The sequence below is a fragment of the Macaca mulatta genome, chromosome 4 (genome assembly GCF_049350105.2).
Source record: "Macaca mulatta isolate MMU2019108-1 chromosome 4, T2T-MMU8v2.0, whole genome shotgun sequence".
Lineage (NCBI taxonomy): Eukaryota > Metazoa > Chordata > Mammalia > Primates > Cercopithecidae > Macaca > Macaca mulatta.
The window spans coordinates 102,200,879-102,217,928 of NC_133409.1; the positions used below are offsets into that span (position 1 = coordinate 102,200,879).

At 33.7% G+C, this 17,050-nt stretch overlaps 1 protein-coding gene across 31 annotated transcripts in view; it reads left to right on the plus strand.

Annotated features, from left to right (window-relative positions):
- The window catches only part of SNAP91 (synaptosome associated protein 91), a 166,195-nt gene that overhangs the window by 81,049 nt on the left and 68,096 nt on the right, over positions 1-17,050 (plus strand). For 30 of the 31 annotated variants that reach the window (XM_077998352.1, XM_077998360.1, XM_015136764.3 and 27 more), the window contains exons 9-10: positions 6,535-6,576; positions 12,604-12,674. In XM_077998352.1, coding sequence (XP_077854478.1) covers positions 6,535-6,576; positions 12,604-12,674 — 113 coding nt within the window. 31 annotated transcript variants of the gene reach the window in all.

Sequence of the window (17,050 nt, forward strand, 5' to 3'; positions counted from 1 at the left end):
TTTACCTAAAAAACCCTAAAGACTCTCCAGAAAGCTGTTAGACCTGATAAAAGAATGTAACAGAGTTTCCGGATACAGAATTAATGTGCACAAATCAGTAGCTCTTCTATACACCAACAGCTACCAAACAGAGAATCAAATCAAGATCTCAACCTCTTTTACAATAACTGCAAAAAAATAAAATACTTAGCAATATACCTAACCGAGGAGGTGAAAGACCTTTACAAGGAAAACTACAAAACACTACTCAAAGATATCATAGACAACACAAATGAAAAAACATCCCATATTGTGTAGAATCCATATTGTGAAAATGACCATACTGCCAAAAGCAATCTACAAATTAAATGTGATTCCTATCAAAATGAATTACTCTTCACAGAATTAGAAAAAAACAATTCTAAAATTCATGTGGAACCAAAAAAGAGCCCACATAGCCAAAGCAAGACTAAGCAAAGAGAACAAATCTGGAGGCGTCACATTACCTGATTTAAAACTATACTATAAGGCTATAGTCACCAAAACAGCATGGTACTTGTGTAAAAATAGGCACATAGACCAATGGAACAGAACAGAGAGCCCAGAAATAAACCCAAATGCTTACAGCCTACTGATCTTCAACAAAGCCAACAAAAACAAAGTGAGGGGAAGGACAACCTTTTCAACAAATGGTGCTGGGATAATTGGCTAGCCACATGTACGAGAATAAGATTGGATCCTCATCTCTCACCTTATACAAAAGAAACTCAAGATGGATTAAAGACTTAAATGTAAGATCTGAAACTGTAAAAATTCTAGAAGATAACATTGGAAAAACCCTTCTAGACATTGGCGTAGGCGAGGATTTCATGACCAGGAACCCAAAAGCAAATGCAAAAAAACAAAGATAAATTTCTGGGACTTAATTAAACTAAAGAACTTTTGCAAAGTGAAGGGAATAGTCAGCACAGTAAACAGACAACCCACGGAGTGGGAAAAAATCTTCACAATCTATACATCTAAACTAAAGAACTTTTGCAAAGCAAAAGGAATAGTCAGCACAGTAAACAGACAACCCAAAGAGTGGGAAAAAATCTTCACAGAATCTACAATGAACTCAAATCAGCAAGAAAAAGAAATCCCATCAAAAAGTGGGCTAAGGACATAAATAAACAATTCTCAAAAGAAGATACACAAATGGCCGACAGACATATGAAAAAATGCTTAACATCACTAACAATCAGGGAAATGCAAATCAAAACTGCAATGTGATACCACCTTACTCCTGCAAGAATGGCCATAATCAAAACATCAAAAAACAAACAAACAACAACAACAACAAAAATACAGTAGATGTTGGCATGGGTGTGGTGATCAGGGAGCACTTCTACACTGCTGGTGGGAATGTAAACTAGTACAGCCACTGTGGAAAACAGTGTGGAGATTCCTTAAATAACTGAAAGCAGAACTACCATTTGATCCAGCAATCCCTCTACTGGGTATCTACCCAGAGGAAAAGAAGTCATACTTGCACACACATGTTTATAGCAGCACAATTCATAATTGCAAAATCGTGGAACCAACTGAACTGCCTACCTATCAATGAATGGATAAAGTGTGATATATATATTTTATTTTTATATATATATATAATGGAATATTACTTAGCTATAAAAAGGAATGAGTTAATGGCATTTGCAGTGACATGGATTAGATTGGAGACTATTATTCTAAGTGAAGTAACTCAGGAATGGAAAACCAAACATTATATATTCTCATTCATAAGTGGGAGCTAAACTATGAGGATGCAAAAGCATAATAATGACACAATGGGCTTTGGGGAAATCAGGGGGAAAGGGTGGGAAGAGGGTGAGGGATAAAGACTACAAATAGGGTGCAGTGTATACTGCTCAGGTGATGGCTGCTCCAAAATCTCACAGATCACCGCTAAATACTCATGTAACCAAACACCACCTCACTTGTTCCCCAATAACCTATGGAAATTAAATAAATAAATAAATGGGATTGACACCCCCAAAACATACAAAGAATCAATGAAATAAAAATTGGTTCTTTGAAATGATAAACAAGATTGATCGACCACTAGCTAGATTAACAATGAAAAAAAAGAGAGAAGATCCAAATAAATCCAATCACACAGACAAAGGTGACATTTCAATTGATCCCACAAAAATAGAAAAAATCCTCTGGACTACTACGAACACCTCTATGCAAGCAAAGTAGAAATCTAGGGGAAATGGATAAATTTCTGGAAACATACAACCTTTCAGTATTGGACCAGGAAGAAATTGAAACTCTGCTATTGGTCTGAAAAACCAATAACAAGTTCTGCAGCTGACTTCAGTAGTGAGAAAACCTACTAAACAATAAAAGCCTTGGACCAAATGGATTCACAGCTAAATTCTATCAGATGTAAAAAAAGAAAAAAAAGAAGAACTGGTAGCAATTCTACTGAAACTATTTCAATAAATTGAGAAGGAGGGATTCCTCCCTAACTCATTCTATGAAACCAGTGTCATCCTGATACTAAAATCTGGCAAAGGCACAAGAAAAAAAGAAAACTACAAGTCAATATCCCTGACAAATACAGATGCAGAAATCCTCAACAAAATAATAGCAAATCAAATCCAGCACCACATCAAAAAGTTAATTAACCACAATCAAGTGGGCTTTATTCCTGGGATGCAAGGTTGGTTCAACATGTGCAAAACAACAAATGTAATTCACCACGTAAACAGAATTAAAAACGAAAACCATATAATTAATAGACGCAGCAAAAGCTTTCTGTAAAATCCAACCTCCCTTCGTGATACAAACCCTTGACTAATTAGACATTGAAGGAGCATACTTCAAAATATAAGAACCTTCTATGACAAACCCACAGCCAACATCACACTGAATGAGCAAAAGCTGGAAGCATTCCCTTTAAGAACTAGAACAAGACAAGGATGCCCACTCTCACCACTACTATTCAGCATAATACTGCAAGTCCTACAGAGCAGTCAGGATACAGAGAGAAATAAAAGGAATCCAAATAGGAAAAGAGGAAGTAAAACTATCTCTCTTTGCTAAGGATATGATTCTATACCAGAAAATCCTCAAATTCCATCAAAAAACTCCTAGACCTGATAAACAACTTCAGTAAAGTTTCAGGATACAAAAATCTACCTATAAACATCAAAATCAATAGCATTTCTATGCACCAGTAACTTCCAATCTGAGAACCAAATCAAGAATGCAATCCCATTTACAATAGCCAAACAAAAAAATTTAAAACCTAGGAGTACCTCTAACCAAGGAGATAAAAGATCTCTACAAGGAGGACTACAAAACACTACTGGAAGTGAGAGATAACACAAACAAATGGAAAAACATTTCACGCTCATAGATTGGAAGAATAAATATTGTTAAAATGGCTCTACTGCCCAAAGCAATCTGTAGATTTAATCCTATGTCTACCAAATTATCAACATCATTTTCCACAGAACTAGAAGAAATTATTCTAAATTTATATGAAGCCAAAAAAGAGGTGGAATCGCCAAAGCAATCTTAAGCAAAAAGAACAAAGCCAGAGGCATCACATTACCTGACTTCAAACTATACTACAAGGGTACAGTAAACAAAACAGCATGATACTGGTACAAAAACAGACACATAGAACAGTGGAACAGAGTAGAGAACCCAGAAATAAAGCAGCTTACCTACAACCAACTGATCCTTAATAAGTTGACAAAAATAAGCATAACAAGGGGAAAGGACTCCTTATTCAGAAATGGCGCTGGGAAAACTGGCTAGCCATATGCAAAAGAATGAGACTGGATCCCCTACCTATATCAACACATACAAAAATTAACTAAAGATGGATGAAATACCTCAAACTATAAAAGTGCTAGAAGGAAACTTAGAAAATATCCTTCTGGACATTGGCATTGGCAAAGAATTTATGACAAAGTCCTCAAAATCAATTGCAACAAAAATTAAAATTGGCAACTGAGACCTGTTTAAACTGAAGAGCTGCACAGCAAAAGAAACTATTAACAGAGTAAACAGACAACCTACAGAATGAGCGAAAATACTCATCACCTTTGTTTCTGACCAATGACTAATGTCCAGAATCTATAAGGAATTTAAATAAATCACCAAGAAAAACAACTCCATTAAAAAGTGGGCAAAGGACATGAACAGACACTTCTCAAAAGAAGACATATAAGTGGCCAACAAATGTATGGAAAAATGCTCAACATCACTAATCATCAGAGAAATGCAAATGAGAACCCCAGTGAGATACTATCTTACACCTAGTCAGAATGAATATTATTAAAAAGCCAAAAAACAACATGTTGACAAGGCTACAGAGAAAAGGGAACTCATATACACCGTTGATGAGAATGTAGTTCAGCCACTGCAGAAAGTAGTTTGGAGATTTCTCAAAGAACTAACAATAGAACTACTGTTTGAGTAATCCCATTACTGAGTATATACCCAAAGGAAAATAAATTATTCTACCGAAAAGACACATGCACTCATATGTTAGTTGCAGCACTATTCACAATAGCAAAGGCATGGAATCAACCTAGGTGCCCATCAGTAGTGGACTGGTTAAAGAAAATGTGGTACATATGCACCATGGAATACTATGCAGCCATAAAAAAGAATGAAATCATGCCCTTTGCAGCAATGTGAATGTAGCTGGGGGCCATTATCCTAAATGAACTAACGCAGAAACATAAAACTAAATACCACATGTTCTTACTTATTAGTGAGAGCTAAACCTTGGGTACACACATAGAGATGAGAACAGTCGACACCGGGGACTCCAAAAAGAGCTACAAAGGGAAGAAGTCAAGGGCTGAAAACCTTCCTGTTAGGCACTGTGTTCACTATCTGGGTGACAGCATTAATAGAAGCCCAGACCTCAGCATCATACAATGTACCCTTGTAACAAATCTGCACTTGTACCCCTGAATCTAAAATAAAAATGGAAAAATTTTTAAAAGAAATTAAAAAATAATATTTGGTAGTTGCAAAAAAAAGTAAAGTCTGGAATTCTGGATTCAAACATTATTTGATCCAGAGAGATTAGGGCAAGTGCTCTATGTCAGTGGTCTCAACAGCAAGTGACTTGGCTTCGCTCCCATCCTCAAAGGATAACATTTAGAGATGTTTTTGTTATTACACTGGAGAGGGTGGCTACTAGCATCCTGTGGGTAGAGGTCAGGGATGCTGCTAAACATCCTATGATGCACAGGATACCACCCAACAAGAATTATCTTCCCCAATTGCCAATAGTGCCAAGACTGAGAAACCCCGCTGTAGACACAGAGAAGAAAAAGGAAAGAAGGTAGTTCAGCATTTGACGCACAAATGGATTTTCTGATCTCCAGTTTACTTTATTGTCTTTGTAGCAGCACATTTTCTTCATGTATATACTCCTACATTTCCATCAGTATAATCAAAGCTCTTCATCTCTCAAGGAGAGATACTTTGGCTTAACTCACTTTGTTTCTTTGAACCTCAATTTCATTATTTATATGAAAATGATATGATGAACTTGTGATTTGTGTTTTTCCCCAACTTTTCACTTTGAATAATTTTCAGACCTATAAAAGAATTGATGTATAATGAACAAATATGGTCTCTTCATTGATTTACCTTTATTAATATTTTTTCATATTTGCTTTTCCTGCCTTCTCTCTTTCTCTGCCCCTACCCCATGCTAACAAAATTAACAATATGCATATACTTTTACCTGGTAATTCCACTTCTACAAGTATATCACACAGATATGTACACACACACGCAGAATGGTGTGTGCAGCACTGCTTGCAATGGCAAGAGATCAAAAGCAAATTTAGTGTCCATTAATAAGTTACTAATTAAATATAGGACAAGGAAGTTCTATGCAGCTGTTTATTAAATGAGGACATACTGTGTGTTTATATGGATATATGTCTAAGATATATTTTAAGTGAAAAATATAAGTTCATTATATATAATATGCTATTGTTTGTATAGTAATGGGGAAATAAGTATATATTTGTATAATTTCATATTTCCTTGAATATACATAAAGAAACTCTGAAAGGATACATAAGAAACTAAAAAAGTTAGGTCTGTGGGAGAAAGAGTGGAAATTATACCCTGAATGAGTTTTAGAACTAAATGAACATTCCCTATCCAGAGGCTGGGCATAATTAACTACTAAATTTAGTCTAAGCAGTGTTGTACGTTTTGAGCTTCTGTTGACTAAGGAGAATACCATTACATTTTATGCTTTAATTTATTGTCATTTGTTTTTAGATTCTAGTAGAATTCTATACATTTGTTATATCTAGCTATTTCATGAAATTATTGCTCTATTTTATTGAGTGAAAAACTGAATAAAAAGCATATGTTCCAAGTGAGACTGATATATAAAATAATTCATTTACAACAATATTGAGCTGTTTTAACTAATTGTATAGGTGATATTCCATTAAATGAAAAAAATTAGTTTTAAAAGTTCTACTAATTTCTAATTTTTTTAATCCACAGCAAGTTGGTATTGATAAAGGTGACATTCCTGACCTCACACAGGTAAGCAACTCTCCCAGTGGAAGATTCACTATGCATGAGATTATTACAACATATATTGCCACAAATGGGCATAGTCTTGTAAGCATTTCATGCATTTTGAATTTAGGCCAAGCAACTTTCTTGGAAATTATTCTACCTTATTTATTTTTTCTAGACATTGAATATATTTCTGGAGGTAATAGGAGGATTTTCTTGTTCTTATGAAATAGTTTCTTCTTTAAATGCAACTGAATTTAGTAAATGAACTCATCTTTTCATTTTAAACTTGATTAAAAGGAAACCTTGAATAATGTTAATAGAAGTGCTTTAGTAATGAAAAGTCACTATTTCTAGGCCTGATAATTAGATTAGAACTTTTCCTCCTGCTTGTCTCCCTAGTTTCCAACATGTCTCAGATATAAAGGAGACACATGAATAGTGAAAACGCTGATGTCACAGATTAACTACTTGTCTCCCCTATGAAATGGAAGCATGTCCATGCATAAAATAAGCTAATAAAATAGTAGTGGTAGATGAGCAATTTTTCTGGAGCCCATCTAGTAAATGCCAACGATAGAGGGGCTTCTGTGTCAATCATTTTATCTGTGAAGAGGGTACTGTGTATGGATCCTAATATATACATTCAAGGTCATTCATGGGTCCAGCTTTATTGTATAACCTTTCTCATTATTGGCCAGAACTGTTTTTACTTAAGCACTCTGTTATGGTACGTTTATATCCCAAACATGTTATTTAACTAGAAATGATGTTATTGTAGAGATAATAGGAGAAAACATAGAGCTGCTATCTTATATACCAGTAATGAATATATGAACTTTCTGTCCTTGTAAATATAGTCATTATAATAGAAAAAAATTGTCATAGTGAAAGATATCCACTTTTAATAATATCAAAGTGCATTTAGTAATTTGCTATCCTTATTATGCCTTGAAATGTTTCCATCTTTAAAATAATATTAATCCTTAAATTTTTATTAAAAATTAGGGAAACTCAAAGAAATGATCTTCTGTATTTGTATTATTAAAATACCAATTAAATATCAAGAATTCTTTATGAATAAAATTCACAGAGCAATTCAGAACATGATGGCATTGTATTTTTTAGTTAAAAGTTGAGAGATAGTTCTTTCTCATAGACAGAATATTGGTATAAAATATTTCTGCTACTATGAGAAAATAGTGTTTTTTGATGAGGCACATACCTGAGTAAGATATTGGTATCATTTTGGATATGGCCAGAATATTAAGTGTGCATTAAGTATCACTAAAAATCTCTTTATTAGACATAGATTTATCTTTGTAACACTAAAAAGCAAAGAAAATAAGTGTGTTTTCATTTAAACTCATCATTTTTAGTAAAATTTATAGTACATTTAAAAAAATAATCCACATAAGTAATACATGTTAACTTTTAAGACATTAAAATATTTAGCTCTGACATTTATAAGCTAATGAATAGCTTCTAGAAGTGGCAAATCATCTTTATTTCAACTCTATGGACACCCTTACTATAGAATAAAAGAGAAACTAGGCTCTCAGTTAAGAATATAGGTCCTCATCTGTCGTACTTAGTTTGGGCAGAGTCTGAGGGGAAACAAGGAAATATTCAAATGACTACTTAAATCCCTTTTCACTTTTAACATTAAACAATGAGAGCATATCATTGAAAGTACATCATTGAAATCATATACTTGGATTAAATTTTTAATGATACTATTATAGTCATTATAATTTTTACAATCTCCCCTTCAAGAAGCCCAGAAACATTATATTTTACTGAATTATTTAATATGTGTGTTTTCATAATTTAGGGAACAGAGACTCCTCCCTCAAAGAAAATAAAATCTTGCCCTGGGTCTTTTAGAAAGCTATTCTATGGTAGAAATTCATCAGAATCTGTTAGCACTCTATTATCTGCTTTTGTTATGACCTTAAGTACCACATACATTTCAATATTAACGTTTATATTTATGTGATACATATATATACACCATGGAATACTACACAACTATTAAAAAGAAAAGATCGTGTACTTTGCAGCGACATTGTTGGAGCTTGAGGCCAATATCCCAAATAAACTAATGCAGAAACAGAAAACCAAATACTGCATGTTCTCACTTATAAGTGGGAGCTAGACACTGAGTATATATGTCACAAAGAAGTGAACAACAGACGCCGAGGCCTACTGGAGGGTAGAAGGTGGTAGGAGGGTAAGGATTGAAAAACTATCTATCAGGTACTATGCTTATTACCTGGGTGATGAAATAATCTGTACACCAAACCCCTGTGACATGTAATTTACCTATATGACAGACCTGCACAAGTATCCCTGAACCTAAAAGATGTTTTAAATGGGGAAAAATATTTATTTTTAAATTACCTGTTCATAGAAAAATTCCTCTAGTTCAATACAAGAATATGATATGCTTCTGAAATTTCTTAATACTGTGGTTTCTTTTGGGGTTGTGAGTGACATAGAGCTAAACACCCTTCTTCATTCCTGCATAGAGCCTGTCAGCAGGTCTAATGGAAGTCTCTAGTTGAACTGAGGAGTTAGACCTCTGACAGTTGTGATCCGGTCTGAGCCAGCATGTGAATTGTTCTGGGGTTAGTCCTTTAGACAGTTGTTTCATCCTTAAAACCAGGATTAATCTGCAGATGGGCCCAAAGTACCAGGTTATATGGATTCGGTTCTACTCTTCTAAGATTAGATTCTGCTTTCTACCAGGCTTGTCTGTGGCCACCATGGCCATTCATTCTATCCAGGTAATGAACAAAAATACCTGCCAGAAGAGAGTGCTAAAGAAGAGATGGAGATCAGAAGGGCTTCCTACTGGGAGTAGGAATAGAATGCTCATAACTTAAAAAAGGATTAGAATTCCTCTTGCAGCAAAATGGAATGGAGGAATTTCATGGATATCCTTATGGATTTAATGGACACCTTTTAGGTTAGAGACTGCACATTAAACATGAATACAATCATCTGTAACCCTTTTTAACTTATACACATAGTATCATAATTATTACATTTAAAATTTTCACAAATATCAATGAAATTTTTAAGGAAATTCAAAAATAACTGTTTTGGGTAAGAACTGAATATATCAGAACTGAAACATTTATCCTCAGCACTTTCAAATGGTTTCTTAGATATAATGATAAAAATTTGAATGATCTTGTGATTGCTTTTTTAAAATTTGGTTTTAATGATGCTTTATAAGCTATAGCATCTAAATTGTAGATGGATGCTTTCTTTTGGAGCCTGGGCTCACAATCAGCTATGAACTTGTTCCAAGAAAAGAATTTTCTAATATTATTTCCTGTTTGTGGCATGTGTACACTCCAAATGTAAAATGTCTTCATTTATGAAAAAAATCTTAGGTTTTGATGTCAGGAATTCTGGTTGATATGAAAACTACTGGTAAAGAAAGGTCTCCCTTTAAAGACCATACAACTGATGAATCGGTAACCATGATATGTTGCTGTTATGTATTAGCTTTCACAGGCTGACTCTTGTTCTTTGGATTGGTGTTCCCATCTGCTTGGTCTGTTGACTTTGGCATTTTTAAAAACAAGCAACTGAAGAGCCTGCTCATTATATTTTGTTATGTTACATTCCTTTCACAACAGCAGAGGCATTCTCAAAGTTTTTGCTCTTTGGAAATTCAAGAGGCGATTTTCATTTATTGTCTACTGCATGCCAGGATGTCCTCGCTGCCATAGATGCAGTAGAGAAAAGGTTGACATTCCTGCACTCCTGGATATTACTATCAAAGTACTTTTTTTTCCTCCAAAGACATTTGAGGAATTTATTTCTCTTCGATTTTACATGTCCTTATAAGAAATATAAATGATGCAGCACTTTCAAACTTCTGGGATGGAATGCTCCAAACTTAATTTCCCTTTAAGACAGAAGTCAGTTTGATAGTCTTGTATTCCTTGATCAAATTTCTCTTTCAGCTATTGTGATTTTTTGTGACTTCTACTTATTTTTTCAATTTTCTCACTTAGTTAAGAAACTTTACAAAATGAATAAAATGGTGAACTCTGTTCCGGGTTTTTTGTTTTGTTTTAGGTAACTAAGAAACTTAATAGGAGAAAATATTACCTATTTTTGATTATCCTATATTTGTTCCTATTTTGTGACTATAAATCGCATTTTTCTTAGACCATGTTTTAAAGTTAGGCTTAGCCAAAAAACATCACACTTTCTTAACATTACATTTAACATTCAGAGTATCTTAAGTCTTGTAACTGGAAAGAAGTTCTATGGCTTATTTTTTTTTCCTTACTGCGATACCATTGAAAAAATAGAAATATGAAAAGTTTATATGCCCAGACCTCCTAAATTCCATCATCATCATCATCATTATCATCATCACTGGCAATTAATATGATAATTTCAAAGTTATCAGATGTAAATTCATCTAAAAATTTTGAAGCCATTTCTATTTTTTCTTCTTAAGGTTACTGTGTACATTCTCTATTCAATGAGCATTTCTTTATAGTTTATAATCTGGTATCTAGAACAAAATATTCTATATCTTTTAAAATTCATTTTTTAAACTTAGAAATACAGTCTTAGTTGTGGTTTACTAGAATTTATTAAGTCCATTTTCATCTGAGTTGTGTTTTAAAATCCTAATTTTTGTAATTTTCTAAACTTATTATATCTCCGGATAATCTTAATTTTTAACTCTGTAGTTAAAAGCTTTTAAAATAATGCTGACAGGGCTATTCCTTTCTATCTTGCCTTCATCATTTTGATCAAGTTAATATTTTGGTTCACTTAGTAATTTTTATATATCTACATTTACATGTTTTAGTTCACTCGGTAATTTACATTTATAATCACATAATTACAAATATAATAATCACAAGAATGTTAAGACAGTTTAAGAGTCTATTAGTGAAGTGAAAAATGAATATTAAATAAATGTCCTGAATTTTCAAAATTAAAGATTTTTAATAAGAATTTTAATCTGTCATTAAATGTACAGTGTAAAAGATACAGTTATATGAATGTCTGTGAATTCTGTGAGTTCCTTTATCAGCATAGTTACTTCAATGTCCTTCAAAATTAATTTCACATTAATTTAAAGAAGAATTGTCAGAATTAAATATATCTATAAGGGTAGTTATATATTTCATTTAAGAAATGCTATTCTTTGAATGCCTATGCTGCTGTTAAGGTCTAATTTGTGTTACAACTATTTGAGAAAGATGAAATTAAATCTCTAATGCTTAAGGAATAGATTGGGTGAAACATTTGCATGAACCTGTTATTTCTCCTTAAGTGTACAGTAAAATGTCATCATTTTATATCGCCTAAAATTTTATTTATAAATGGAAACATTCAAGTAATTCTTAATAAGAGTTGAAATTTATTAAATGTGTCAATACATAGTGCTCTAATATTATATTTGCTAAAAGTTACTTTATTATACATATAAATATTTTTATATTATATATAAATAGGTCAATAATAAAATCTTAATTGTTATTGATTATTAGAATTATATTCTTTTCCCCACAACTCTCACTCACCACCTTTTAAAAATATATTATAATGGATTTTCCTAATAGTTCAGACAAATGTAGATAAGTGAAATTTTACTGTATTTTCAAATTTCTGTGAATTTGTATTTGGGCACTTATATTTTTGACTTGAATACAAACACTCATTTTTACTATGGTCTTATGAGAAGGAGGTGGTAAACTTGATTTGAGTTTACTGCATATAAGTAATATATTAGTAAAAGTCTATCCAATGTAATCTCTGCACTGAAACCACACTGTAATGCTATTTGTCATGCAGTGGAGTTAAGTCTATTTAAGATGGGCCTGCCTGAAGGTCAGGCAGTGGAATTTAAATATCTAAATACTGAAAGAACCTGGAATTAAATCATCTCACATGTATATCGGGGTCCATCCACAGACTTCCACCATACAAAGTTACAGTGACGTTACAGTGTGTTTACGTTGAAAGTAAACAATGCAGACATTTATTTTTACTTTCTTATTGTAGGCTCCCAGCAGTCTTATGGAGACGCTTGAACAGCATCTAAATACATTAGAAGGAAAGAAACCTGGAAACAAGTACGCATTAGCTGTATATTCTAAATAAGATGAAAAATACTAGAGTCGTTCTTCTAAGAATGAGATTTATCATGGTACAACTTATATTGCTCAGTTTTAGGGCTTGCTTTGTTGTAATTTTCTGGGCTTCCTCAGAACCCCTACCCTTCCTATTATGACAGTGGGTATAGACAATCTCTCTGCAGGCTAATGCAGCAAATTAGTAGATTGTACCAACATTAACTGAACCTAATGATTTGAACATTTGCCCTTGGAAGGAATTCACAGTATATGGAAAAATAGTTACTCATGTTTAAAAATCAAAGCTGTTATCATTGGACATGAGTGAAAACAAGCACAATTTCACAAGCAGCCTTGATTACTCTATTATTGTTATCAACACCACTGTGAAAAAAGAAAAACCCTCAAGTATAGTTTTTGGACTCCAGTCTCTCCCTATTTGAGCCATTAGACATGGCATGCTACTGACATTTTATTCATAGATCCTTTTATATAGAGAATAGCAATCAAGTAGTGATAAGTACAATTTTACTAGATTTTCATACCTTTGTGTTTGGGTGCCTATATTTTTGACTTTTTCCTCACTGCATGCACAAAATGTCCAGGTTCTTTCCCCCCCTCCCCATCTCTCCAACAGGTCTGAAGCTTGTCTATTCACAAGGCCTGGTGCTTTCCAATCTTTGTGCCTTATTCAGACTGTAATTCTGTGAGTCTTAGGATGCTCACCCGCCCTTGTCCTGCTTTGTAAATCTTATGCATCCTGGGAGGGCCATCTCCAGTCCTACTTTCTCATGAAGCCTTTCTTTATCCTGAACTGCTCAGTATTGTGGCTATTTCTTTTTTTACATGTATGATTTAAGTAGATTTTCTGAATCTAAAGGTTAGGGACTATTTTACACTTCATTATGTCCATTTAAACACCTAATGTAGGTCCTCTACAGAGAGAGTTTGGAATCTGTCTTTGTTGATGATACCAACTTTCTGTTTATTCCATTTAGGTTGACAGCAGGAGTTAGTAGAGATAACCAGTGTAATGATCATTTCAGGACTGTAGGCTGATCACAGATTTTACCTATAACAGAGCTATCAAAATGCAACTGTTTTCTGACTTTCTTCCCTCTGGACATTATCCCAGAATCTAGGCTTGTGTCTTGATGTTACTTGTTTTTTCTGGTTATTTCATTAGCTGTGTTATTTCTATAATATTTTTTCAAGTTAATGTAGAAAATATTGCATGTTTTAAATTTGCAACGATAAGCAACAGCGTAAGAGTCTTCCAGACAATTATGGCAGAGCTATTTGGAATGATGGATAGCAGGAGCTCTCAGGGGCTCTTTCAAGGTTGTTTCCACAGTCCAGGCTCTGCCTCCAATCTCAGTGTGGCCAGGGATGATCAGACTTGACATGAGAGTACGTTAGCTCACAATAAGAGATGCCCTAGTCCAGTTATTTCTGGGTCCACCCTCTATTAGGGTATCTGGGAAGCCAAATGAGTTGCCTAGGATTTCAGAAAATGCAGACAGGAAGCCAAGAAATTTTTCTGCTCCTGTGACAGAAGGACCTCTTTAGCTAAGGAAATATGCACATCCCCTAAAGTTAAAATCTCTCTTGTGCAGTGCTGGATGCACACTATAAGTCAGCTTCTCTGCACTGTATTCCCATTCAGGGTTCCCCATACCCCACATAGGGCCACACCCTTCCCTTGTTTTTTTTGTTAAATCTATCAGTGCTGCAGTCACAAAGAAGCCTCCTTGGGTAGCTAGAATGGGTCTCATTAGCCCTGACTTCCAATCTAAATTTGCCCCCTTGTGGTCACCACAAGCTATTTTTGAAAAAAAAAAAAAAAATAGCTATGGACATTTAGTTACATTTCTAGAAAAGTGAAATTTAAAATTCAATAATCCTCCATTTTGAATTACTTTTTTCTTAGAACAATTTTTCTTTTTCCTTTAAAATCATTTTATGCTTGTCATATTTCTCTTCTGAATTGGCTAAAACCACATTTGAACTTGTCTTTTGCTTATTCCCTATTATTAAAAATGAATGAACTATAGTAGTTAACTATTCTCTTCTTTGTATGTTTGTGCTTACCTTGGAACTTAAGTGAAGGGTGAGTACTGTATGGAGTGAGTTTTTTTGCATTTGGTAATTACTAAAAATGCAAAAAAACCTCTTAAAATTCCACATTTGGTATTTAGAACATGTAAAACTGATTTCTGTCCCTTTTACACATCTGTGTTTTTTCATTATGCTTTATTTTTGTCTCCCAAGTTGACTAGCATAAATGGTTTTACTTTCTTTTGGTCTTCTTGGATCTAGACTAACAGTCTCTCTTAGATGTATATATGTATATATATATTTATATATTCCTCTTAGATTTTAGAAATGAAAGGTTTTTTATTTGTTTAGTAAACAAAAGATTTCCCCATGGCTTATAGCATAAATGCCAAAAGAGAAATTTATAAGGAAAATTAATTACTTAAAATTGTTTCATTTGTCTTCTGGTCACAGTGTAAAACTATTCTAACCTCTAAGCCAAGTATATACATAAATTGAAGCATTTGCAAATGTCTGTTATAAAGAATATGTATGCCCTTTATATTTAGTGCCTTGTGTCCACTACTATTTATTTTTGTAATTATGTGCAATACTCTGTGATATACATTTATATATTATCTGTGTCTATAATTCCACAGGACAAAAGAGAAAAATTTATTTTATTATTTATGTGGGTTTACTAAGTGTTGAAGTTACAGGAAATTTAAGATAAATCTTTTGTAATTCAAGTTATTTGAAGGATGTAGATAGATGTTTCACGTCTTTTTTTTTTTTGGCTAGCATTTATACTCAAAACTACATAGGGATTATTGTTATGACTCAAATAAAACTTAACAAAATATTCTATTTGACAGCTTCCTATTAACATCTTGGAAGGAAATATGGACATTTGCTGTGTTCATAGGGAAACCCAAGAGTTTGTAGTAATTTTACAGAATTTAGAGTAGATTACTTATATGGGTCATTCATTTTCTTCTAAAATTATCTTAATGCCTTGTTTTTCCAACATGGTTCATTACCTACTAGATTTTTCTAGGTGAAATTATTAATATAAGTATTGGTCTTTTTAATAAATATTATCTATATATAAACGATGTAGCATCTTCTTTCCTAAAGGGCAATGACTAACAGGGTGGAAAATCAAGCAAGAAACACATAAGAAGAGCAATTTATATGTTGTGTATGTTGTGTAAGAGAGAAGCAAATGTGCCAAGCTTATCTGTGTTTTGGGGGTTGGAATGTGGAATGAGCATAGGCTCTGAGGAGCAGATAGACTTGGACTAGAGTCTGGAATCCACCGTTGAAGCATGATGAGACATGGGAAAGTTATTAACCTCTCTGAGCCTGGGAACCTTCAGATTTTAATCAGTGATTAATGGTGCTTTTGAAAGCTATTGGAGCACCTCTGGTTCTCACCCTTTTAATTAAATCATGGCAGCAGCCAACTCTGGTTTATGAAAACAGAGGTCACACATCCTGACAGTTTTGTTTCACAGAAAATAACTTTTTAAAGACTTCTGGTTAATTTATTGATTATAGAATGAATACATGAATATATTCTAATTTAAAAATTCAAGTAATACAGAAAATGTCAGGTGATAGGTAAAGTGCTAGGGATATAAAACAATGGGATGAGTTCCTTCCTTTCAAAAAACTTAGTATCTAGTGAAGAAGATAGAGAATTAAACAGGCAACTAAGATATAATGTGGCAAGTGGGATGATATCTCAACAGAGACAGTAGATTTTTGTTTGTTTGCATAATTCATGGGATAACTCTAAGTATCATTTAGTAATATTGTTTATGTGGAAGCTTGGCAAAATGATTCTTGTACCAATTATGATTTTTCATACTTAAGTACGATATTCTTTTTTATAGCAGGTAGAACAATTCTATCATTTTTATTGTATCTTCATTCTTGCTATGGGGTAGAAGATGTTATAGAAGAAGTTATAATATTTTAGGTATTAGTTTGGAGATGTATTTCTAAAGCCCTTGATTTTTTTTTATTTTTTATTTTTTTTGAGACGGTGTCTCGCTGTGTCTCCTAGACTGGAGGGAGCGCAGGGTGCGATCTCAGCTCACTGCAACTTCCACCCACCAGAGTCAAGCGATTCTCCGCCTCAGCCTCTTGAGTAGCTGGGATTACAGGCGGGTGCCACCACAGCCAGCTAATTTTTGGGTTTTGTGTGTGTGTGTGTGTGTGTATTTTTAGTAGAGACAGGGTTTCGCCATATTGGTCAGGCTGGTGTCGAACTCCTGACGTCAAGTGATCTGCCCGCCTCGACCTCCCAAAGTGCTGGGATTATAGGTGTGAGC